General features: G+C 33.8%; 1 protein-coding gene and 1 long non-coding RNA gene across 8 annotated transcripts; both read right to left on the bottom strand.

Annotated features, from left to right (window-relative positions):
- Nucleotides 1-32: 32 nt before the first annotated feature.
- Nucleotides 33-11,452, bottom strand: LOC136066159 (uncharacterized). The gene is made up of 4 exons (XR_010627623.1): nt 10,997-11,452; nt 10,863-10,895; nt 6,986-7,116; nt 33-1,299 (listed from the first exon to the last, which is right to left on the bottom strand). It is a non-coding gene; the product is annotated as an uncharacterized LOC136066159 (long non-coding RNA).
- A 3,941-nt stretch (nt 11,453-15,393) lies between these two features.
- On the bottom strand, nt 15,394-24,697 carry LOC112035873 (alkylated DNA repair protein ALKBH6 homolog). 7 transcript variants are annotated; one of them, XM_065770028.1, is made up of 10 exons: nt 24,578-24,697; nt 22,675-22,897; nt 21,973-22,084; nt 21,805-21,865; nt 21,676-21,714; nt 18,635-18,747; nt 17,730-17,970; nt 17,594-17,640; nt 17,272-17,424; nt 15,394-16,055 (listed from the first exon to the last, which is right to left on the bottom strand). In XM_065770028.1, exons 3-10 carry the CDS (start codon nt 22,078-22,080, stop codon nt 16,011-16,013), a joined length of 807 nt encoding a protein of 268 aa, XP_065626100.1. In that variant the 5' UTR covers nt 22,081-22,084; nt 22,675-22,897; nt 24,578-24,697; the 3' UTR covers nt 15,394-16,010. The 7 variants fall into 7 exon arrangements, with proteins under 7 accessions (XP_065626100.1, XP_065626099.1, XP_065626101.1 ...); XM_065770027.1 differs by lacking the exon at nt 22,675-22,897 and having other exon boundaries at nt 24,578-24,696; XM_065770029.1 differs by lacking the exons at nt 22,675-22,897; nt 24,578-24,697 and adding an exon at nt 22,279-22,299.
- Between the last annotated feature and the right edge of the window lie 1,314 nt (nt 24,698-26,011).

Here is a 26,011-nt window from a genome sequence, read left to right as displayed (position 1 = left end):
TAAAATATTACACAAATAATTTATATTTCCGATCAACTCAGATTTTACAAAAAAAAAAAAAAAAAAGATACATCTAATTCTATAACTCTATAACAACAAGAAGATAAAATATTACACAAATAATTTATATTTAAAAAAATAAATAAAGAAATATCTAAAAGCCTAAGATCTGAGAGAGAGAGAGAGAGAGAGAGAGAGAGAGATCGAAGATCGGAGAGTTATGGCGGTTCACGAAGTTTATGTGAGGGAGAGAGAGAGAGTGAGAGAGTATCGGCTAGGGTTTATGATAAAAACCACAAAGGAGGGAAGAGAGATTGGGTAACCACTAACAACTACGCCGACTAATATGGGCCGTTGGATTGGGTGAAAGGACGGTCCTGATCTTTTTTGAAATATATATTATAAAGAAGTCCGAAATTTGGTTCGATGGCTCCAAAGACCCACCAAGAGAGAGATTCAGCTTTAGAGAGAGAGAGAGAGTGTTTGTGTGTGTATAAGTGTGTGTGTGAGAATTGTGGATATTTTTGTGGATTTATTAACGTGAGTGAAATGACAAAAATGGACCTGATGTGATGGCGTGGCAGGTTGGGACCCACAAAGGAGTGTAGAGTAGAAGAAAAAAGAGAGGGAATATGGGGATTTGAGGATGGGGTTTTTGGTCTTTTTGAGAAGTGGAAAAAAAAGGCTATTAATATTTTTTTAATAAATGTGAGGGGTGAAAACTGAAAAGCGGCGAGTATAGCTGCAGTAAAATCGGGGTGGTAAAATGGGGCTAGTCGACACTATATGGTATATACAGTTGTAAAATCTTGAAAGGGTAAAAAAAAGTTTAAATAATTTAATGCTTGCTACGCCAAATAAACACATGACCAATAGGAGAATAGCCGTATCATATTATACAACCGTTACAGCCTTTACAGCTTAGCTTACCAACACATACCAAAAAAAAATTAACTATCCAAGATTTTTTCTTTTTCTTTTTTTAAAAAATTGATATGTAATAGTGGGTAAAAAATTTGGAGGCAATACCATCCAAATAACAAACAGAAAAATGAGTTATGTTGGTGCCACAACTCGCCCACATGGCAAGTTATGAGTAGTAGAAGAGTGATGTGAGGTCCATGTAAATACACCCTTCTATCACTTACAACTTATTACATGAGCGAGTTGTACCACAAGTTGTGGTACTAGCATAACAGCATAACTAGAAATATAGGAAGCTTGAAATGGCAATTTGGCACCTACTCTATACTCTAGTTTCTATGTTGCAGGTTGAACCAGTCTCTGTCCTTTGCCTCCCTAAAATAGAATAGACAAAGAATGAAAAAAAATACAAGCAGAGGAAAGGGATGGACTGGGGATCCAGCTATGCATTTATGTAGTGCCCATCTAGATTCATAAATAGCTATCATATTTACATTTAATGATACTATGTGGATATAGTTACACAAAATTTGAAATTTGTTATCGTGGCAGAATGTTAGTGGTAAGATTAAAAAAAAAAAGTAATGTATGAAATAAATTTAGATAAGAATTAGTAAAAATTTGCTAACTAACGAATAAGTTAGTTTTCAACTAAAATAAAAATTTAGGTTTGATGCAAAATAGCAAAAGAAACAAATATTTGTTGTTTTTTTTTTAATTATTGCGAATAAAAATTGTGTTTTACATGGAGGAATAGATTTACTAAGGAAAAGCTTATTGGTTATGATTAGTGGGGGTGTTTGGTAGAAAAGTTAAAGTAATATTGTTTGAGTATATTTGATATACGTACAGATATAAAAAATATGTAAAATATTATATAAAGTTGTTTTGAACTTACCTAACAAACACCCCCTTCTTCAAGAGAGACAGAAGGTGAGAAAAATAAAATACGTTGTGCTTTCATGAAAGTCAAAAGTGTCTAGACCTAACAACTTTTATCGTTGGAAGCACTTTAAAGCGGGAAAACAGGCTCTATATTTAATATTCGACCACTTTCAAGGAAAGTTTTGTACACCAGCCAATGTCACATCACAGGAAAAAAAATATTACACTCTTCTTCACATATATTTTTTCCACACCTAGTCGGCCATGAATAAAGAGTCAAGATCTAGCACACCAAAAAAAAAAACAAAAAAAAAAAGAAAAAGGGAGGAAGAAGAAGAAGAATAAAGAGTCAAGAGTCATAACATAACATAACACAACCAACCCTTCCCCCCAAAAAAAGACAATACTTAATGCTAATGCAGTCATGCAAGGCCCACTAAAGGCTTAGTAGTTATATTTAAATTCACAAAATAACTATTTTTTTAATAATTCAATAGTTAAAATGGGGTGAAGGGATTTGAATCATAGATATTTTTCAACGAAAATATCAAGAACTGTTAGTTGAGCACTTGAGCTACCAAGCTATCGACGAGTTTGGAACATGAATAATTGAGAAAATTTCCGAAATATGTTTCAAGGTAGGTAGGGTAGAATACTCAATGTTAATTACATGTTGCTAAAGATTTTATGATATGCAATGTATCGTGGGCTATGCTAACTATTAGAATTATGTGCCCTTAAAAACAATACTATGCGTTTTTATTTGATAATAAAATTTTATTTTCACATTCATATTTTTTATAGGTATATTTTATTATTTAAATGTGGCATGTGATGTCACCTTTATAAAAAAATCATGTTAATGGTTAAGGAACCAAAGACAAAGAGTAATGATTTTTCATAGATTTTTAAATTGTTCTGAGCTGTGGATATTAATTGAATATTACCACTAAAGTCTACACTTGTTGTGCTACCATATGATAGGATGATTTACTCCATCATTGAAGTAGTGACTTTAAGCAAACAAGTGGGTGTAATGTAACAAGTACATACACTAAATTGGATCCAATCAAGGACACCTTATGGAGTGATCAATGTTAATTAAAAAGTTGTTCTATCACAATTTTTCTATTGTCCTCAAACATGAGAGGTTTAAGTATATTTATTTATTATATACATAACTTTGACAAGACAATGTCAACTAGTGATGCCAATTTTAAAGGCTATATACAGACACGTTGGGTTATGTGTTTAATAAGTAAAATATATAAATGCTCAACAATGAATCCATTAGTCTCTAAAGAAGATAGTATATTCAGCTAATTTCATATTGAAGTTGGACTCAAAACAAAACCGGCCTGTAACATTTTTCAAAAATGTTTTTCATATATATAATATTGTGTGTGTATATATATATATATATTTAAAGAGTTTTTTCAAAAATATTTTGGAGTCCAATAGAAATTATGAAATCAAGAAATTAAGGGTTACACAAGATGGGGACATGACAGTGATATTAATCCAGTCCTAGTGGCTTATGGGAATATAGTATGATGGAAGGACATAGATATAAAATTGTAAGTAATGGGATCTTATTTGTAATTATCTAATCTTCAAGGGCAATTGCAATGTGTTGATGGACATTATTGCAATCTGTAGAAGTTCAATATTTTCTTGATATGGTTGAGAAAATTAAGGAATATTTTAAAAGAGTTTCAAGATAAGTCAATAACGTTCAAAAAGTTATTAATGAATCTTACCGCTGAAGATTAGGATCCCTAAGGATCTCACGTCCAATCTTTCTCTTAGATTTTAGAAGTCTAAAATAAATAAATAATAAGATTTAAAAAAAATCATAGCAATGGTTGGCCATCAGAACTACTTAGTGATAATGCAGTCTTCTGAAAACTCAAAAAGAAACAGAGAGAGAAACGTGAATACCTTGGGAGACAACACACTTGGGTTGCTAAGAGAAGTACGTAATTTTTTCTATTTAGAATCTATGGTTGTGTGGTACAACGATCTTTAAATGAAAATATAAATTTTGTTTTATATTACTTCCGCAAAACTTTCACTAACCTCTAAAACTTGCATCATTTGTGACCTCTAAGACTGTCATCATCACTTTTCTTTCCCCCTTTTGGTAAAATCTAAAAAAACAATATTATTGAACTCACTTTTTCGATTAAGTATGAATTCCTGGGCAATCTTGAGAATCAATCAAATCTGTTATGGAAGGATTATGAACTTTTTATAAAAATTAAAGCTAACAAAAGGGGAAAAAGAAAGGTAGTTAATTCATCATGTCGACCAATAATCAATTGGTCCAGAGACTAACAAGAAACAGGGAGCCTAGTAATCAAAATTTTTAGCGATGAGTTTCATTCTGATAAACCACCGAGGAAAATACAATCATCTACAGTCTAAGCTAGGCATTTCGCGTCCAACAACTGTATTCTTTGTGGTTCTTCCAGAAGACAAGTATTCATTCAAGAATACATTCCACAGCAAAGTTTTATTTTTCTTGATATAACAAGTAATATATTTAGTGTCAATGGAGCCCAAAGGAAACACATAAAAGACAAATTGTCAGAAATCTGAGTGCAAGCAACCTTCTTTAAGTACAATAATAACCAATAATGTTTGCACGAAAAGGCTGGGACCAGTAATCTAATAGGCCACGCTTAAAAAGATTTCAAGGGCAACTGAAGAATTTAGCTTTATATTTACGATGGTACTTTGAGAAATCAAAGAGTCTAATACCTCCGATGGTGTATTTAGAGTGAAAGAAATGCTAGATGCTTTGAGGGATGTGAACAGTTATTGCTAGAGATTAAGAGGCTGTTTGGATGGCCTGTTTCCGTAACTCAATTCTCAGTTTCCATAACTTATATCTTAAAAATGGTGAGACCTATAGCTCAATATCCATTTGGCTGCATGATAACTCTGTTTTCATAATTCTATTTCCATCACTCAATTCTTTGATTTTTGAGTTATGAGTTATGGAAACTAAAAATGCATTTTAACTGTTTTCAGTTTCCATAACTCATAACTCAATGGCATTTTTGTAATTAAACACACATGGTGGGACCCACTACACAACTTTGTCAACTCAACTCCTGACTATGTCTCCTTCTTTTTCCCTTTCTTTCTTCTCCTGGGTTCGGTCTCCATTGTTCTTCCTTTTTTTTTTTTTCCTTCTTCTTTGACTGGGTTCGGGTTTCTAGGTTTTTTTTTTTTTTTTCTTCTTCTTCTTTCACTGGGTTCAATCTTCAGTTCTTCCTTCTTCTTTATTTTCCTTCTTCTTTCACTGGGTTCGGGTCTCTGGGTTTCTTCTTCTTCTTCTTCTTTTTTTTTTTTTTTTTTTTTTTGCTCTTCATCACAGAATTTTTTGGTCTGAAGCTGCACTCCATGATCGGGTAAGGATGGGTTTGGATTTGGATTTGGGGTTTCAAAATACCCATTCCTTGAACACGACGGTTGGGGTTTCGGCGTGGTGTCCCAACCGAGACCATGGACGAAGATCTCGCATCAGTTCTATATCGGTTGATGGACGAAGACTATGGACCGTTGATGAAGACCGTTGCCGTATCGGTTCTTTATCGGCTCGTCGTCGTCATCGCCGGCTGAGGTGGAGGTGGAATTAGTCGTCTGATTGGCCGCATTTTGTTGTTGTTGTTGTTGCTGTTGCTGTTTTTGTTATTGTGGTTGAAGCTGGGTTCGGGTTTGTGTTTTGGGAGAGTAACAAGGGTGAAGGAGGGGAAATGAGAAAAGAGAAAATGGTAGGGCCCACAAAACAGTTTTGCTCTAACCAAGTGACAGGTATGGGACCCACAAACAGTGTGAAAAATATTGAGTAATGGTGCCAAACGGGTGTGGTATTTTAGAGTGATGAGTGATGGAAATTGAGTGATGAAAATTAAGTGATGAAAAAAAAATGATCCAAACAGCCTCTAAATAAGTCATTTTTTTTACATACTCTCCTTGTTTGGAGTGTGGTTCTATCGCATTTTTCTTTTATTTTCCTTCACGTTTTACTTGATCATTGTAATCTTGGTTCTTGATTTTTGGTTGTTTTTTATTAATAAATTTTTTCGTTATCTATCCAAAAAAAATAAAATAAAAACCTACAATTTTTTTTTTTTTTTTTGAAAAGAAATATCCTACAATTTGTTTGTCTTTGCATCACCTGAACCTATGACTTGTCCAAACCCTACCCCACCATTTTGCAACCTGAGTCAAGACCTAAAACTATGTACACAAATGTATGCATGTGTTTGTGTGTGATGAGCCCATGCACTAAATGCACACATAAACCAAATTATAGAAGACCACCCTAATTGAGGTGTAATGAGCCTCAAAGTGACACAGAACAACCAAAACAAAATAAAACAACATAAAAATAAAGGATATGACCTAGGAGTCGGCACCTACGCCTTACTTGGAGTCAATACCAAATGAGAAAACTATTAGGAGTCAGCACCTAGGGTGGACCTTAAGTCAACACCAGGCCAAAAAGAGACTAGATGGGCATTTTTTTCATTCATCAAATATCAACTAACTCCTCAAGGAATATAATAGGTTGCTTATAAAGAATTGCTAAACCCCAGTTCTAATTGGCTGAGAAACCCTAATTGCCTTATTACAAATAACCTTGCTTCCAAATTAAAATATTAATAGCCTAATAAACTACTAGGACCTAAAACATATAAATACAATTGAGTTGCAAACATAAATAATACTAAATAAAAATCTTATTGCTTCTCCCTCATCACAAAGTCCCCTTTCTCTGATGAATGTCATTACCACATCAGAGAGAGCCACAACCCACAGGAGACAAGGGGGGAAATGAAAGAAGTGTTCTACTGGCATACAGGAAACCGGGGTGGAAGTCATATATTTACTGATAATAATATGTGGATTTCAAACATTCTTCTAGCTTAATGTACGAACAAAAATGAGTTGCTTTCGTTGAAAAAGAAGAAAAAAAAAAAAATTCCACTGACTAAGAGGAGTGGAGCCATCCCCTGCATGACATGCCATGTAATGAATGATATATAGTGGATTCATAGGCAACCTCCTCAATGAATGATTAATTTAGTTTAAGAGCAAGTTTAGTTGCTTCCTTTGGAAATGAGATTGATCAGAATTAAAGTTAAACTTGTCATTGACTTACAGCATTTAAGCAGGCCCTGATGAATTGCCATTGAACAAATTGAGTACTCCCAACTTCTTATCCTCCTTTCTTTAGCACTGGAAGTACAGCAAAGCCTTTTTTTTTTTTTCTTTTCTCTCTCATCTTCCTCACTGCACCATGCATTTCAACAATGATTCTAATATTAATGATTTGGCAAATTGATTGTGGCTAATTACAGAAGTGCTAAGGAGTATGGTTATTATATAACTAACTTAATCAAGTGATCATTTACTTCTTTTCCTCCACATTTTATTTATTTATCTATTAATATGTGAAGATACTTTATTCAATGAGGAAACTCAAATTCAAAATATCTAAATCTTCTAGAAAGATGAGAAAAGAAAAGCAGTCATTCAGTAATAAAAAATAATTGCTTTATTACATGCAGAGAGCAATCGACTGCAACACCTTGTGAACAAGCTTGAGTTTAATCGACAAGAAAATGAATCAAGCTTGAACATGTAATCTAATTTGATGATAAGCTCGATTTCAGCTCGTGTTCAAAATAAATTTAAATTAAGTCCTAAACTTTTAATAATCAACTTGACTCATTTACAGCCCTAGTTAAGAAGTTAACTTTATGAATGAAAACAAGGCAAGGACCATTGCCCCCTTCATTGTAATGTGACTCCATTACTTGCTGGTAACCTCAATTCATTCATGAGGGAAAAGGCCATGGATAATGTAGACAGAATATAATTGCTTAAGTCAAGATCTAAGGGAATACTCCAAAACGAAGAGGCCACAGCTACAATATCAATTAGTTTTTTTGGGCCAATAGGAAGTAAATCAAAACATTCATTTACAAGTTTGTTTGGGCTTTGCAAAATGTCACTCCAACAATTGAAGGAGATAATAAACTCAAGGGGTTGAAAGGATCGCCACCCAGCCCATTGCTCCAACCTTTCTAATTCTTACAAGGTGCTTGTACTACTAGTTCATTAACACAAACCATTACCAAGAGAGAGTTAGTGATGGTTGAGGTTAATAATTAGTCAAAAATTGGGATTGCAAAAAATTGACAGTATTGTCATGGGTATAAAATGTGGTGCTGCTTTGGCCAATGAGCTCCTTCCTCCTCCCATAATAATGGGTAGAGAGTAAAATTGTGGGTTCAAAATCAAATTGGTGTATGTGTAACTTACCAAAAAGAAAAATGTGGTGCAGCTTGACACCACCAACGAGTATGAACAAACTCAAAGAAAATGGTTGAGAGAGAGAGGGGAACTACAACACACTCAATTCCTTCTGGCAAAAACTTAATGGGGTGATCTGCCTTTTTTTATCTTTCCTTTTAACCAAAATCACAATTCTTTTCAGTATTTACAACCTTCAATATCAATCACTCCAGACCTTTTGACTCTTTGTTTAATTGAGTGAATACACAACTCACACGTCCACATGGAATTTAACCCATGACCTAACCCTCCACTTCCCTAGTAGGGGAGATGACATTTGATCCAAAATTATGTTAACCTTTTAAACAAACCTAACCTCTCTCTGTTTTTTTTTTAATAAGTAAAAAAAAAAAAAAACTATCTTCAATATCATTTCATTAGCTCATAAACAACCTTAAAAATTTTTAATCAAAAATAACTTGAGGAAATATGTTTATAAAGTCACACAAAAGCTAACAGAAATATTCAATAATGCAAACTATGACAGTCTAATGTAACACAAACAATGTCCTACTCTATAACATAAATATACTTTTTTACAGCACAAAGATTTAAACACAATAAATTCAAATGATATATAGTCCAAACAAATGCAATTAACGAAACAAATGACTGATCCTAAACTCACGTATAAAAATCCTAAAACAGGTCCATTTTGTGTTGACTCTATGTCGGCTGGACAATATGGCCCAAAATATAGACTTCAATATCAGTTTTTTCAGTCATATATGATGATTTTGGGAGTAAGACTAGAGAAAACACCAAATATGCCTGTTGACCCATTGATGTTGATTGATTCCATTGGACATGAATCACAATTGATTACAAATGATGTTGATTGATGTAGATGAATGCCAAGGAATTTTTTTTTTTTTAAAATTTATTTGCTTTTATTATTGTATTTTTATGTAATTGGTAACGATTTATTTCTTTTCCTTACATGGTCATGGAGTTATTCCTTTCCTTTCTTGATGTAACCTGTGAATCCTATTTGAAGGCCTTATAATTCACTATTGTAGACAACTTGCTCATGGAATAATAAAATTTTTATTGGGAATTTCCTTTGAATGCATGATGCTAACTCCAAACAACCCTTGGTGCTAAATGGTTCTTATCTCTATTTCATTGCTTGGTTTTGACTCCAAGTAACACTAAGGGCTAACTCCCATGTTTATGTCTTTTTTTTTTCCATACTTGATGTCGACTCCAAGCAACCCTAAGTGCTGAGTCCTAAGTTCTATCTTTCCTTTTTCACCGTTTACTGTTGACTCTACAAAACCCAAATTATTGATTCTAAAATTCTTCCACTAAAACCCCAGAAGTCAAGAGAAGGTCTCTTAACTTCACAATGTAACTTTGATACCTTTGCCTAAATTATACGGTCATCAAATCTTCTCCCTAAGTACTAGTAACTATCAAAAGTGCTTATTTCGAGAACAACTATCAAGATCACAATGACATGACGCGTGATCCTCATTATTGAGTATATTTTAATCAAATAATAATGGAAGGTTACAGCTGCAGGGGGTAGCCACCCCATACCCAAATCTCTCCCCTCATATAAGTAGAACTTAAGACCTCCTTAATGAAGGGGGAGGTATCAATCAGCTAGAAGGACTAATAGTAGTATTGAGCAACTTTAGAGCCCTTATCCATCAACAAGTCAATGAAAACTCCCTTGATGATTATATCCTTCACAACCTGGCATGACCAATGCTCTTCAATTTTTACCTTTTACATGTCCTCAAAATCAAGTTTCTCAAAGTTTCAAATATCAATGAATAAAAACAACAACCTTAATAAATACACACATTATTTCCAGTAATATTATGAAGTCTCTATAATCTAACTAGAATGTCCAAGAAAGTTATTCAATTTAGCAACACCTGTTGCATTTATAGGCCAAGTTACCGAATCAAGAGGCTTCTTTTCTTTTATAAGTGAGTCTTGGCCCCAAGGGAAGATTCAAACTAGTGACCTCCACTCATGAGGTGTGATCCCCATAAGATTCTATACCTATGTAAACCAAAACAATGAGAAAATACTATGATAAGAAAAACCCCTAATCAATAAACTCTGACCATATGCCAACTATTGAAGAAAAAAAATCATCACTTGATTTGTTTTTCACTTTTTGGTCCACCTAAAGGATCAAAACCCAAATTCCAACACAAACCCAACAAATAGTCAAATACTTTTAAAGCTATGCTATAATCCTATACTACTATTGGGAAAACAACAATAAGCAACGCTCAAATGTTTAGTACATTGTCCACAATTGGTTTTACGAACAATATTCAATGTGTGATAGCACTAACAAGAAACAAAGCCATATAACAAAGACCAAGACTTAGAAAAGAGGTCTTACCATGATCTCACATCATCCAATAGACACAATTATCTGCTTCAACAATAGAAAATGTCAAACCCCATGATTCAAAAAACAACTATTTACACAAAATTAAGGTTGAAATGGAACAAGCACTTGCCTATGTTACTTAATACTTTTAAAGCTATGCTATAATCCTATACTACTATTGGGAAAACAACAATAAGCAACGCTCAAATGTTTAGTACATTGTCCACAATTGGTTTTACGAACAATATTCAATGTGTGATAGCACTAACAAGAAACAAAGCCATATAACAAAGACCAAGACTTAGAAAAGAGGTCTTACCATGATCTCACATCATCCAATAGACACAATTATCTGCTTCAACAATAGAAAATGTCAAACCCCATGATTCAAAAAACAACTATTTACACAAAATTAAGGTTGAAATGGAACAAGCACTTGCCTATGTTACTTACTTAGTCTGAGCCTTGAAAATTTGTTGTATAATCTGATACTCAGAGAGTCCAATCTTTGAGATTGAGAAAAAAAGGAAAAGTTTTGGTGTTGTACAGAGAGATAAGGATTGATACTAAGGAGGTGGTGAGGGGCACAAGACAAGACAAGACAAGAGATGAAGAAGAAGAATTATGGGTTGTCATAAAAAGGGGTTGAAGGGCTGAGAGAGAAAGAGAGACAGATGTTGCAAAGGTCGTCCCTGGGTTCTTTGCGTCATAGAAATTAGATAGAACAGGAATAAGGTAAGGTAGTTTTGTAATGTGGAAATGTATAGAGTACTGGTGCTCGGACCTGATCATGGATGTTTTTTTCAATTAATGTAGTGCCCAAAGGATTCAGATTCATCGTCAATGACTCATTTTACATAGGCTAAAAATGTGTCTACGCACTGTTTTTCACGTTCTTAACACGCGAACAAAATGCGCTGCACAAGTGTATAAAACAATTGAACAAACACTGTTTTTTTATATATTCATGTTTGTGAAATATATCTACGTTGAGTGTGATATAAAATGGAGAAGTAAAATTAATTAATTAATTTTTGCAGGTGCAAGTTAAATAGTTAAATTTTTGCCTTCACCAATGTGAATGCTCTAACTTATTAGTGTAACCAAGAGGCGCAACCGGTACTTTCTAATGTTTTCAACGAGGGTTCAAGTCTTTTGTATCCCATTTTGCAAAACAGCCAAGTGATGAGTTCAATGGGAAATTGAAAGATTTGCTATAAGTATTGGTCCATGAGGATTTTTGGGTATCTTAACAAGTGGAACATTTTGGTTGAGTTGTGTGACACTACTTCCTTCTATATATATACTATATAGGGGTAATTACACTCTCCTTCCTTAAGGTTTATGAGGGAGAAAATATTTTCCCCCTTACATCCATTTGACTAAACTATGTTAAATTGACATTAAAAGTATTTTGTACTAACCTACTCTCAAGTCTCCAAGATTTTCCCCCTTATTTTTTTCTTTTTTCAATGAGTTGTGGAGATTTTTTTTTTTTTTTTTTGTTTATACAAGATAGAAATTCAACTCTAGTCTAATCTAAGTGTATATATGTGTGAAACTCCCTCCTAGAGACTTGAACCCTGACCATTTCTCCCCACACCCCACAAGCACTTATACTTGTGAAGTGACCACTGCACCAAGGGTGCGCGGTGGTAGTTGTGGAGAGATTTTCAATTGCAAATCTTTTGGTGCTTGATAAACTTTTCATTATTATTTTAAATTTATCAATTATGTTTTTACTAATCATGGTTAAACTTTGGCAAAAAGAATTTTGTATAAATATAAAATATTTCGTTACTAATCTATATATATCTAAAAGATGACACATAGCATTTATTATTGTTACGCTCCAGTTGAGTTACATCATCGACCATGTCACCTTTTTTTTCCCTTCATTTTTTAAACAATATTAATATATAAATAAATAGTGCAACTTTACACATTCTCTAACTCATTAAATCTAACTCATTATGAATAACCTTACACATTCCTTAACTCATTAAATCCAACTCACCATTAATTCAGCCATCTTCCAATTCTCAACTCTTCATTTTCCCCTTTAAAACCGTTTGGCTCTTTTGAAGCTCAAACCCTTCAATTGCCAATCCTGCAATTAACTATGTTACTTTTAACATTATAAATTTCCAATCTCTCTCTCTCTCTCTCTCTCTCTCTCTCTCTCTCTCTCTCTCTCTCTCTCTCTCTCTCTCTCTCTCTCTCTCTCTCTCTGCAAAAGTTGCCAAAGTAGCATCAGATTTGGAAACTCTCTCTCTCTCATTTTTTTCTTTTTCCCCAACTTTTGTTTTTCCATTGGATTTCTAAATTTTGTGGATGATATGATTTTTTGTGGGCTGCCGACAATGTGATCACTTTGGGGCTATGGGTGGCTAAGATTGGTTTGTCAATTATGTTTTCAAGGATTAGAAATCTCTACAACAACTTCTTACTTCATATTCATGTTGTACAATTTTTATTTTATATTTGTGTTTTACCCATTCAATTTGTTTATCTTTGACATTTTAGTTTTCTTACATTTGACATTTGTTTAACTCTATCTAAAAAAAGAAGAAGAAAAGAAAACCAAACTTTAATGTATTTACCTCTGATAGTTTTGAAACAATAATAGAGTATACGCTGTAATTTTACTCCAATTACTGCTTTCATATTTGTTAACTCAATGGTTCTTTTTTGTTGTGGGACCTTTCTCAATTTCTGTTTGGCTTTGACAAATACTATGTTTAGCACACTCTTTCTTATTATGTGTAGCACATAATAATTTGATCTTGCAGTCTAATAGACAATAAAAAATCCACCTCAAAAGTTTGGTCACAATGAAATAGAAAATCTCAAAACATGATTGGGGGTTTAATTTTTAACTAATTTTGATAGTGCTAAATGTGGAAATTGGTTCTTGCAGGGTTTAGGATCATTGACCCAGATACATAAGAGTTTTGTAATGAAGGTTTCTTAAGTGGCTAGAGACATTTCCAAGGAAGAGAAGAAAGAAAGTTATTTCAAAACTTCCATTGTTATATATAGCATAGATATGTATATACATTGTTTTTGGTTTTATGATTATTCATTGATTTCATTATTTAGTTATAAATATCTAAATTAAAGTAAATGAATATATAAAGGAAAAATTATATGTAATGTTAAAACCGCCTAAGATGACTATGTAAAGTCAATAATCAAAATTCATTTCTTAAGGAATACTATCTTTTACTCAACTACTAATTTCTTTTTCTTTTTCTTTTTTTTTAACTCAATGGTTCTTTTTTGATGTGGGATCTTTCTCAATTTCTATTTTGCTTTGACAAATACTATGTTTAGCACACTGTTTCTTATTATGTGCAGCAAATAATAATTTGATCTTGCAGTCCAATAGACAACAATAAATTTGCCTCAAAAGTTTAATGGTCACAAGGAAATAGAAAATCTCAAAACATTATTTGGGGTTTAATTTTTATAATGCTAAATGTGGAATTTGGTTCTTGCAGGGTTTAGGAACATTAATCCAGATAATAGAGAGTTTAATAATGAGGGTTTCTTAAGTGGCCAGAGACATTTCTAAGGAACTTTAAAAGAAGAAAGACATCTTTTTCATCATTTTGAGCTAGGCCAATTTGAACAAAATGGAAAAATTGATCATTTAAGGCATGATATGTGTGTTCTAATGATGGAATTAGGAAAGCTTAGAGAGCAGTAGTAAACTACAAGAGCATACCTTCAATAAATGGAACAAAGGCTAAAAGGGACTAAAAAAAAGAAGCAATAAATAATGTCCTTAGCAAGAGCAATGCAAAACACAACAAATGAGTCCAATACATTATTGTTTGTGGTTTTTGAAACAATAAGACAAACGAACTAAGTTCACCGTCATTATTTTGATACTGGTTCATTTACAAGGGATTCAAATATTTGGTTTTGGGGACTCACATCTAGTGAATCTCTTTTGACGTTTGTAGATTCACTTCTCTTTTGTATATAGTTTTTTGCGTTTTAGTTTTTTATTTTTTTTGTTATGATTGGCTGTTTTGCATAAAGTAGTCCTTTAATAATATTTTTTCTTACCTATCAAAAAAAAAAGAAAAAAAGAGAGCCGTCATGTAGATGAGTGAGGCGCCCTCAATAATGTATCTACTTTAGAAGATGGATGCAATTTCACAATAACACCTCCTTACGGTGGAAATTTTGACGTGATATTGCATGTCATTCTGAATGATGTGGAATCTGGAGATTGGCCATCCAAATGTTTTCCTTGCAAGAACATGGTTCAGTTCCAACTTACGTGTAGCCACCCAAACAAGTCCTATCCAATTTTCAATAAAATGCTTACTAACATATAGTTATATTATCTTTTGTCCATATATTTTTGTTGATGTTGTTTTCTTTATCCTTTTTCATTTACTTTGCCATTTTTCTCCTGGTTGTTGCCTTTTGCATTGTATTATATTTGATTCTTTTTCAACCATTTCTTTTCTCTGATGCAGCTATCTTGTATTAAATGTGATCTGGAGGAAATGGATTATATTATGTCCATGGGAGAAAGTAACTTGACAGAGCAACTTCTTCCCTCAAAGCATTCATTTTTTATTCGTGAATCCAGGTAATAAACTTGGAAAGTTTATGTCTGTTTAACAACAAGCCTCCCCTCTCAATTATATTATGTTCTATGCTCACAAGATAGTCATTGTTATTTTTAATTACAAGATTACAACTATCTAATTACTTTACATAAAATCTAATGTGTTTGACTGGATTTCTGGCATTTTTCTTGATAAGTAATAAGTTTTATTGATATCAAAAAAAGGGTCACCCTAGCACACAAAGAGTGTACAGGGGGTCGACAAAAATTACAAGAATCAAGAAAATCAAGAAAGGAAGAGAATGATTGGTTTCGCAAAGTAGCCAACCAACCTAATACAGTTCTAAAGAAAAAAAAGCTTGAGTTCTGGTATGGATCTCTCATTATCTTCAAAACACCTTCTATTTCTTTCCCTCCAAAGACACCACGTTAAGCAATGGGGAACAATTAACTATATATGACCATTTCTATGACGACCAAGTCTGCCTTGCCAGCAAGCTAGGAGCCCCACAACAGACTGTGGTGTAACCCATCTTACTCCAAATAAACCCAAAACCATAGACCACAAATCCGTAGCAACTGGACAGTGAAGAAATAGATGGTCAACCAATTCACTGTTACACTTGCACATATAACAACTGGATTTCTGGCATTAGTTTGGTTATCCCTTTTTTTTGACATTTCTGAGGGCTGTTCTTGCACTGTCTCCGAAGAGGAGATTGGATGAAGCCTACTATTAACACTTGAGTAACTTATTGGCTATTCCATCTCTGATACAATTTTTGGATGCATGGGGAAGAAATTTTGCTTGCCCAGAACCCTGAGGGATACAAGAGTATCTTTGATGAGAAATTACAAAAAAAGTTCATGAGTTGATCACCTCCTTTCCCTTTCCCTTAATGCTGATAAAATTCCATTCTTCTGCATGGATAATTCAAGGAATGTTAGTTAGCTTTATCAATTTTATGTTAAATCTGCTCAAATTCGCTTTAGTGATTTAGCCTTCCTGGTGCATAACGAGACATTTAAGTATTTTTACTCATTAAATGTTGGAATCTATTTTTCATGAGCTCTACAGGTCTAATATTGATCAATATAGTGTTTGACCCCTAAGGCCAATTATGCATTTTACCAAAGGTTGAAAAAACCTGACAATAAATACTGCTATAAATCTGCTTCATTATGCTTCTCTAACAGGATTTTTTATTTTATTTTATTTTATTTTTCCGCTTAATTTCTGATCTGTTGCATCATTCATAATGTTGAAAATTTCCTATTTGGATTTCTTATAAAAATAAAATATCTACAGCCTTTTTCACGCTATATTGGCCTAAAAACATCTAGCGAAGTAGCTACGTTAGCAGGCTTGCGTGGTCTTTCTTGGCCCATTCCCCTTCTGTATTACTCGGAAATAGTTATTAGGATCTCTTTATCATGTTGGTCTACCTGTCTTATTGGGTTTACATTAGTTTAGTTTAGGTTGTTGCTACTTCGGCTTTTCTTTTAGGTTTAGGGTATTTTGGATTGAAAAAACATTGGACTAGTATTGCTATATATTATTTAAGTTATATTTTAATTATAAATAATAAAAAAATTTTATTTAAAGTTTTTTGCCTTAAGCATCAAATTGTCCTTTTTTTTTTCCAGGTGTTTTCTTCTCGTAGTAGTTGCTTTCTATATTATTATAATTTTGATAAGTAATAAAGATTTATTGATATAAAAAAAAAGAGACCCAAGTACAAAAGGAGTATAGATCAAATACAAAAATTACATAAATCTGAAATTGAAAAAAAGGGTTGGTTTCTCCACACTGACAACTAGTCCAATAAGATTATAAAAAAGAATAACTTGAGATCAGGCATAGAATGCTCACTATCTTCAAAACACCTATTATTTAGTCATATTTAGTCTATTAAACCAAAATTATAATGCTATATATAGAAAAATAGTAAAAATGATTTTCACAAACACTAGCATTGTTACTAACAATAAAATAAAAATATTTTTCCTCCCTAATTACTCCTCAAAGAAGCTCTTACAGAAGGAAAACCTTCGAGCTGCACTTTCACTTTTGATTAGATGGCACAAACTATGTCTATTTAAGAAAATACTAAAACTTAAACAACTTTTTGTGTACCTTCAATACTAATCGACATGTCAATGAAATTCTGTTAGTATTTCTATGGATGGTCTTAAATTCTTGAGTTCTCATTTCTTCACTACCTACGTCTGAACCAAATTGTTGCTGATCTTTTACAGAATGTTTCAGGGCTTCAATCTCATTTACAGCCTGAACAGCAAAATGTGAAAAAAAAGAAGCTATAATGGACATGTAAGTTCATTCAGGAATAAGTTCAAGTTGAATAATAAACTTAATTTGAATACCAAACTTATATCCAGTAGATATCACTTTTCATTTGACTCAAGTCCAATCCACCCATCTATTAAAGTAATCTTACCCCATCGTATTCTTGCACTTCACTATCTTTTATTCCATGCAGGTAATCTGGAAACCATAGGCAAAATGTTTTCAATTTTTTAGTAATTATGGTAATCTTAAATAATATAAAAGGAAAAGGCAGACTAAATACTGACCTGAGTATGCCTCGTCCTTGAATATCAATAAACTGCAAGGCATCAATACAATTGAAAAAGAGTGGTCATCACCTAAGAATTTATCTTTTCCAATGTCAGAAGTTCTACCATCAGAATTAGCATCCTCGACATTGTTTGTGCAAGATCTCAATCTTGAATGGGGAGTAAAGTCCATAACAGCAGGTGATCCAAGTGAAAGAATTGCTACAACTGGAAAATAAGCAGGCCCATCCTGGTGTGGCTGTATGACAGACATGCACTTTTAAGTCATGCGTAACATGAATGCATTTTGACACTCATCACGTGGAAATTATAATCTATAAACATGAAGCAATAAAGTTCTCAAGAGCAATATATCATTACCAGAATTATATTGCAGACTTGAGCTTAAATGCTACAAGGAACTTGGAATTACGATCTTGTTGGAAGGTTTAGGGAAAAATAAAAAGATTTTGTTGGAAGGGACATTTTGGTAAGAGAAGCAATGGGGAGATTTGGAACACTGTTCCTTTGTGTATAATGTGGTGCCCTTGGAGAGAAAGAAATGCTCAGTGCTTTGAGGGGCAAGAGAAGCATACGTCATAGTTGAAGTATTTAGTCTTGAAGACTTTGTTTGACTGGACCTTGACTTCTTAGGCTTATTTCACTGTGGACATTTTAGAGTTCCGGGATAAAGTGAGTTTCATTACCCTCTATTGTTTTTTCTTTTTAATACTTTCATTTTTATTTTTATCTATATTTTATTTGGGCTTTTCCATTGTATACCTCCTGTATGCTAGGATTGCACCTCTTTAGCACCTTTTCTTTTAATAGATTTTTATTACCATAAAAAAAATTGACAATAAGAAGAAAAAGAAACTATAAAACAATGGCTATATATAAACTAAGGAGGGTCCTGTGCAAACCATTATGCCTTGGTTAGGAAGGTATTCGTTGATAAGAACATGATTAATTGCTGAGGGGAATAGCCCCGATTCTTCATATATCTTTTCTGTAATCTTTGTTAGCCACAGGGGCACTGCAAGATAGAATGATGAAGAATAACATTAGTGCATATCGCAACAACTAGCAGTGGATGGACTTCAACACTGATAAATCAAGCTGATAATAATTTTCAGCAATGGCAAAACACAATTCAGCAGAATTATATGTGCATCATGCCTCAATCCTAGTGACAATGAGAGCAAAAATTGGACCAATCAACCACAAACAATTGCTTACTAATACACTACCTTCTAATAAAGGGGGCTGAGAAACATTGTGCACTTCAAACCAAAGAAACATTTCACAGCTAATTTAATTTCATGGGTTGAAGGGAAGATTTAAGGGTGTTTGGACATCTAATAAAGTTTTGAACAAAATAAGCATGAATTAGAGAACCAAAAAACAAAAAACAAAAAAACAAAAAAACCAAAAAAAAAAGAAGAAGAAGAAGAAGAAGCAAGTTTGAATCACGTGAATTTGCATCAAACACTTCTTAAAAATAAAGCAAAGGCATGCAAAGTGTGAATCTCAAAGCCTATGGATGCCCAAACACCTCTAATGGTAATAAGGCTGTTTACTGAAAAAAATAAGAACGAACAAAGCAAACATATCTCCATATTCCATGCTGCTTCAATTTATATGCAGCATTCAAATACCACACAGCATATATAATTACGTGATGCATGCAGGCTGAAAATGCCATAAATCATAATTATTTTCCCACTTACATTCTTGCGGCAGAAGACCCTTTTCATGGACAACACCGCCTGTCAGTTAACATAGACCACAAAAGCAAACTTTAGTCAATATGAAGAAACTGAAAAAGAAAGGTTTACAAAATAAAATGTCAACCTACCCCAATTCTGTAGTCTCCTATTCTTCAAAGATTTCCACTTTGATACAGGGGCTCCATAAACCTATAAAGCATAGGTGAAGTAATATGCAATTACACTCTAATAAAAAAACAAACAAGAATTGGAGAAAACAGAACAAGGCATGTGTAAGAAAAAGATGGAATTTTTACATTATTTAGGAGCATGGTTTGTTCAGTCTCGGATATGAAGTCAGGAATGTATATTAAGGTGGGCAGTGAACCAACTTTGAAGCCATTCAATCCCTCTTTTGCTTCCATTGCACTGTCAAAACCCACAATTACAAATTTTATTGATTCGTAAAGCATCAAAAAAGAAAAGAAAAGGAAAAAAAAAACAAAACAAAAAACATTATCCTTTGATATTAAGCATCATAAAACAAAAATAGAGAAAAATGAAGTAAAGAAAGTCTCAAGGATGATAAGCAGGATAGATAATTTTGTCAAAGTATTACCAAGGTTTCTTTCTTCTAACTCTGCTTTCGAGGGGACGGAACCCACATGATTATTATTATTTTTTTTTTTAAAAGTAATATGAAATCTTGTTTTGATGAATTACATAAAATTTTATTAAACAAAACGGAAATCCAATTACATGCATGGTATACAAGAGAAACACAAGCAAAAACGAAAACACTAACATAGCAATGATCCAAAAAGCCATGAAGCGATTGAATACTCCAAGAGCTCTAGCCCACTCAAATACAGATCTCAAAATTAAAAATTTCAGCTGAGCAAGAGGAATTTGAAGTCCCACAAACGGCCTTAACCTTACACTCTCCAAACACTTCATAATAAGCAAAGTGGGATAACTTCCCACACCTCCAACATATGTTATGCTTCCTATAACCACCTCTCCAACAAGACAGCAGCTCCTTCACAGACATAGGCATCACCCATGAGACTCCAAATAATGCAAAACCCAATTGCCCACCCTATTCAAATTCATCCTCTGGTCCCTCTAATTGGCCTGCAATTCCCTTGTCGTTCACAGCACAACTACTTTGATTGCTCCACTTCACTGCTCGAGCATTCAACATGCCACTGAATTCCACTTTGCATAAATCTCCTCTCTCTCTCTCTCTCTCTCTCCATTGGTGTGCAACCCAAGTGCTTATTTTTGTTATTGGTGGTGGTGCTTGTAGGTTAACTGGCGATGTTTCCAACAATGACATCTAATGTTAAAATCCCAACACCCCCAATTATCGAAGTATCAAAACAATCATGAAATATGACTTGGGTGTGTATATAATTATTAGTAAAAGGTATATACATACCATAAATACAGACAACCTAATGGGCACAGTGGATTCATAGAAATGCATGCGGTCGTGTTCAAACATGCGCTAGTTCTGCATATTCAGTTGGTTGTTTCTCACAGGCATTTTCACAAACAAGTAATTCAGTTCAGGCGCATGACATATGACACAAAACACAAACACAGTGAATGCCAAAAACAACAATAAATATTACCATATAAAAGTCGGCTGAGGCTGATTCAATATAGGTGTGGATTTGCGAGCGAGCGACCGGTTTTGTTTTGTTGTTTGTTTTTTGGTTTATGAAGAAGGGAATGAAAAATATGAAAAATTGTGATTATAAAGTGGTAATGTTCTAACCCTTGGATTGTTTAAAGCCACGTGTCATTCATCTAAAAAGAAAAAGGAGATAATTGTAGACTTGAAAACGGTAGAGGAGCCACTCCTATTTTTATATATATATTTAGTTATTTATTTTATTGGGCAAAAAAATTAAAGTTTTGAACAAAATAAGCATGAATTAGAGAACCCAAAAAAAAAAAAAAAAAAAAGTGAAGAAGAAGAAGCAAGTTTGAATCACATGAATTTGCATCAAACACTACTTAAAAATAAAGACATGCAAAGTGCGAATCTCAAAGCCTATGGATGCCCAAACACCTCTAGTGGTAACATGGTTGTTTACTGAAAGAAATAAGAATGAACAAAGCAAACGTATCTCTGTATTCCATGCTGCTTCAATTTATATGCAGCATTCAAATACCACACAGCATATATAATTACTTGATGCATGCAGGCTGAAAATGCCATAAATCATTATTATTTTCCCACTTACATTCTTGTGGCAGAAGACCCTTTTCATGGACAACACCGCCTGTCAGTTAACATAGACCACAAAAGCAAACTTTACTCAATATGAAAGAAAATGAAAAAGAAAGGTTTACAAAATAAAATGTCAACCTACCCCAATTCTGTAGTCTTCTATTCTTCAAAGATTTCCACTTTGATACAGGGGCTCCATAAACCTATAAAGCATAGGTGAAGTAATATGCAATAACACTATAATAAAAAAACAAAAAAGAATTGGAGAAAACAGAACAAGGCATGCGTAAGAAAAAGATGGAATTTTTACATTATTTAGGAGCATGGTTTGTTCGCTCTCGGATATGAAGTCAGGAATGTATATTAAGGTGGGCAGTGAACCAACTTTGAAGCCATTCAATCCCTCTTTTGCTTCCATTGCACTGTCAAAACCCACAATTACAAATTTTATTGATTCATAAAGCATCAAAAAAGAAAAGAAAAGAAAAACAAAACAAAACAAAACAAAAAACATTATCCTTTGATATTAAGCATCATAAAACAAAAATAGAGAAAAATGAAGTAAAGAAAGTCTCAAGGATGATAAGCAGGATAGATAATTTTGTCAAAGTATTACCAAGGTTTCTTTCTTCTAACTCTGCTTTCGAGGGGACGGAACCTACATGATTTTTTTTTTTTTTTTTTTAAAGTAATATGAAATCTTGTTTTGATGAATTACATAAAATTTTATTAAACAAAATGGAAATCCAAATACATGCATGGTATACAAGAGAGACATAAACAAAAAAGAAAACACTAAGATAGCAATGATCCAAAAAGCCATGAAGCGATTGAATACTCCAAGAGCTCTAGCCCACTCAAATACAGATCTCAAAGTTAAAAATTTCAGCTGAGCAAAAGGAATTTCAATTCCCACAAATGGCCTTAACCTTACACTCTCCAAACACTTCATAATAAGCAAAGTGGGATAACTACCCACACCTCCAACATATATTATGCTTCCTATAACCACCTCTCCAACAAGACAGCAGCTCCTTCACAGACACAGGCATCACCCACGAGACTCCAAATAATGCAAAACCCAATTGCCCACCCTATTTAAATTCATCCTCTGGTCCCTCTAATTGGCCTGCAATTCCCTTGTCGTTCACAGCACAACTACTTTGATTGCTCCACTTCACTGCTCGAGCATAGGGGTGTCAATATTCGACCCAACCTGCGAACACGACACGAACCTGATACGAGTTTTTTTGGGTTAGGGTTGGGCCTTAATGGGTTTGGGTCATAAATGGGTCGACCCGAAAACAACACGATAAGAAACGGGTCATAAACGGGTCAACCCGCATAACTCGCAATAGACACGTTTGACACGCCAATTTATTTATGTCAACCCGAAATGACTCACTTAACACAATCCGTTTAACTCATATAACAAATAAATATTTATTTTATTTTAGATTTGTCAAATACCTTTTATATCCAACATATATTTTAAATTTAAAAAGAAAAGTAAGTAATTACAAAAATTTACAAGGGATATAATTGAAAATTGAAACTTTACAGACCTTAGAACTACTAATACTTTTCTTCTTCTTCTTCTTCTTTTTTGGTGGCATAGAACTTACACAAATGAAATTAGATGAGCTTGTGGAAGATGTTATGAATTCAGACATCAACAAAGAATCTATGGATAATAATCGTGGTCATAGTCAGGATTAGTCTACTGTTTGTTCAAATTCTTTCAATATTGATACTTAGCATTTGGCGAGTTCCAAGAATATTATATTTTTGTTGAACTATGTTATTTTATTTTGTGAAACTTTGTTATTTTGAATTTGAATTGAAGTGTATGCACTTCTTTTGGAATGTAAAGAACTTATTACTAGAGGAATGTTATATTTTTGTTGAATTATATTATTTTGAATGTGGGTTGAAGACTTGAAGTGTATGCACTGCTTTTTGGGATGTAAAAATAATTATTTCTAGATAGATGTTATATTTAATATTATGCAGGTTGAAATGAGTTGTGTTACATTCGTGTCAACCCAACACGACTCGTTTATTAAGCGTGTCAAATGGGTTGGGTCAGGTCAACCCGCCTTATTAACAGGTCAGGTTAGGGTTAAAGAATCATGACACGATTATTAAATAGGTTGGGTTAGGGTTGAGCCATTTAGTCGAATACCCCTACCTCAACACGACACGAACCCGACACGCTAACCCAAATTGACACCCCTACTCGAGCATTCAACATGCCACTGAATTCCACTTTGCATAAATACTCAATCAATCCTCATCCCTAAACCCCCTCAACTTATTTCAAGGGCTCCTAGTCCTTCACTCCTTCCCCTCTAGTTACTCCTAATACTGATGGCAGTGCTTCCTAAGATTGTCCAGGGTGAGAATCTTCCCATGAGCTATCATCTAAACATAAGAGGCTACCTTTAAACATTGTTGTTAAATCTCCTCTCTCTCTCTCTCTCTCCCCCCATTGGTGTGCAACCCAAGTGCTTATTTTTGTTATTGGTGGTGGTGCTTGTAGGTTAACTGGCGATGTTTCCAACAATGACATCCAGTGTTGAACTCCCAACACCCCCAATTATCGATGTATGAAAACAATCATGAAATATGACTTGGGTGTGTATATAATTATTAGTAAAAGGTAAACACATACCATAAATACAGACTACCTAATGGGCACAGTGGATTCATAGAAATGCATGCGCTAGTTCTGCACATTCAGTTTTACAAAAAAAGAAAAAAAGAAAAAAAAAAGTACTACTGTAAGTTGGTTGTTTCTCACAGGCATTTTCACAAACATGTAATTCAGTTCAGGCGCATGACGTATAACACAAAACACAAACACAATGAATGCCAAAAACAACAATAAATATTATTATATAAAAAAAACTAACCAACGTCGGCTGAGGCTGATTCAATATAGGTGTGGATTTGCGAGCGAGAGACCGGTTTTGTTTTGTTGTTTGTTTTTTGGTTTATGAAGAAGGGAATGAAAAATAATGCAATGAAAAATTGTGATTATAAAGTGGTAATGTTCTGACCCTTGGATTGTTTAAAGCCACGTGTCATTCATCTAAAAAGAAAAAGGAGATAATTGTAGACTTGAAAACGGTAGAGGAGCCACTCCTATTTTTATATATATATTTAGTTATTTATTTTAGGCGAAAAGCACATTTTCGTCCCTACATTTTCACCCGATTTCTATTTTGGTCCCTAAATTTTTTTTTTACCGCTTTTAGTCCCTATCCTGGAAAACGCGTTTCGTTTTTGTCCCTGCCGTTACATTAGAAACGGAAATGGCACAGGTGGCAAACGGAAGATGACGTGGCCATTAAAATAATAATAAAAAATATTATTTGACATTAAAAAATGCCACGTCAGCACCTAAATTAAAAAAAATTAATTTATTAATTTTAACTAAAGAAAAAAAAATTAAAAACATTTTACATGTTCTTTGGAAGAACTTGTTTTATTTTCTTTTCTTTGTCTTTCTTGTATTTTCTTTACAACCAAACACACTAAAATTCAAAACACAAACTCAGATTTAAGAACACAAACCCAGAAATTAAAAAAAAAAAAACCAACCAAGAACAACAAACCCAGAACATTCAATCCCAAGAACAAAAGAATAGAAACCCAAAATATTCCAAAATTTGTACACAAATTCTTCCACAAAAATCAATTGTACACAAACACCAACCCAGATCTAAATGGTTTTTTTTTTTTTCTTTCCTTTTTTATGTTCTTATCAGAAGCAAATCTGGGTTAGGAGCAATCTGGGTTTGGAGCTTGCTGTCTCCGGCCATGGGTCTCTGGGTATGGAGCAACGACGCCATCCCCGACCATGAAACGACTCCTCGACCACCTCATCTCGTCATCGTCCTCATCAATCGAGTCTCGGCGGCTCGTGGTCATGAGAGGTAGAGCTTGGAGTCTTCGGCATGGGCCTATGGAGTCTCGGCTTCTTCGGCCATGGAGCTTGGAGTCTCTGGCCATGGGTGTCTGGGTATGGAGCAACGATGCCATCCCGACCACGAAACGACTCCTCGGCCACCTCATCTCGTCATCGTCCTCATCAATCGAGTCTCGGCGGCCTGGTTTCGTGGCTTTGGTGAGGGTGCACAGGATAAGAAATGTGGCAGTGAGAAAGACAAAGGAACTGGAAGCCATTTTCAGAAGCTCCGTGTGTGTGTGTGTGAGAGAGAGAGAGAGTGATGGATAGAGTGAAGGGTTTGATTTTTTCAGAAGCCATTTTCTGTTTTTATTTTTTTTTTAGTTTTTAATTTTTTTTTCTTTAGTTAAAATTAGTAAATTAATTTTTTTTAATT

Source organism: Quercus suber, unplaced genomic scaffold (assembly GCF_002906115.3).
Source record: "Quercus suber isolate HL8 unplaced genomic scaffold, Cork oak 2.0 scaffold_123B, whole genome shotgun sequence".
Taxonomy (NCBI): domain Eukaryota; kingdom Viridiplantae; phylum Streptophyta; class Magnoliopsida; order Fagales; family Fagaceae; genus Quercus; species Quercus suber.
Note: the sequence above shows the minus strand (reverse complement) of the source record. Positions and strands in the feature narration are given on the sequence as shown.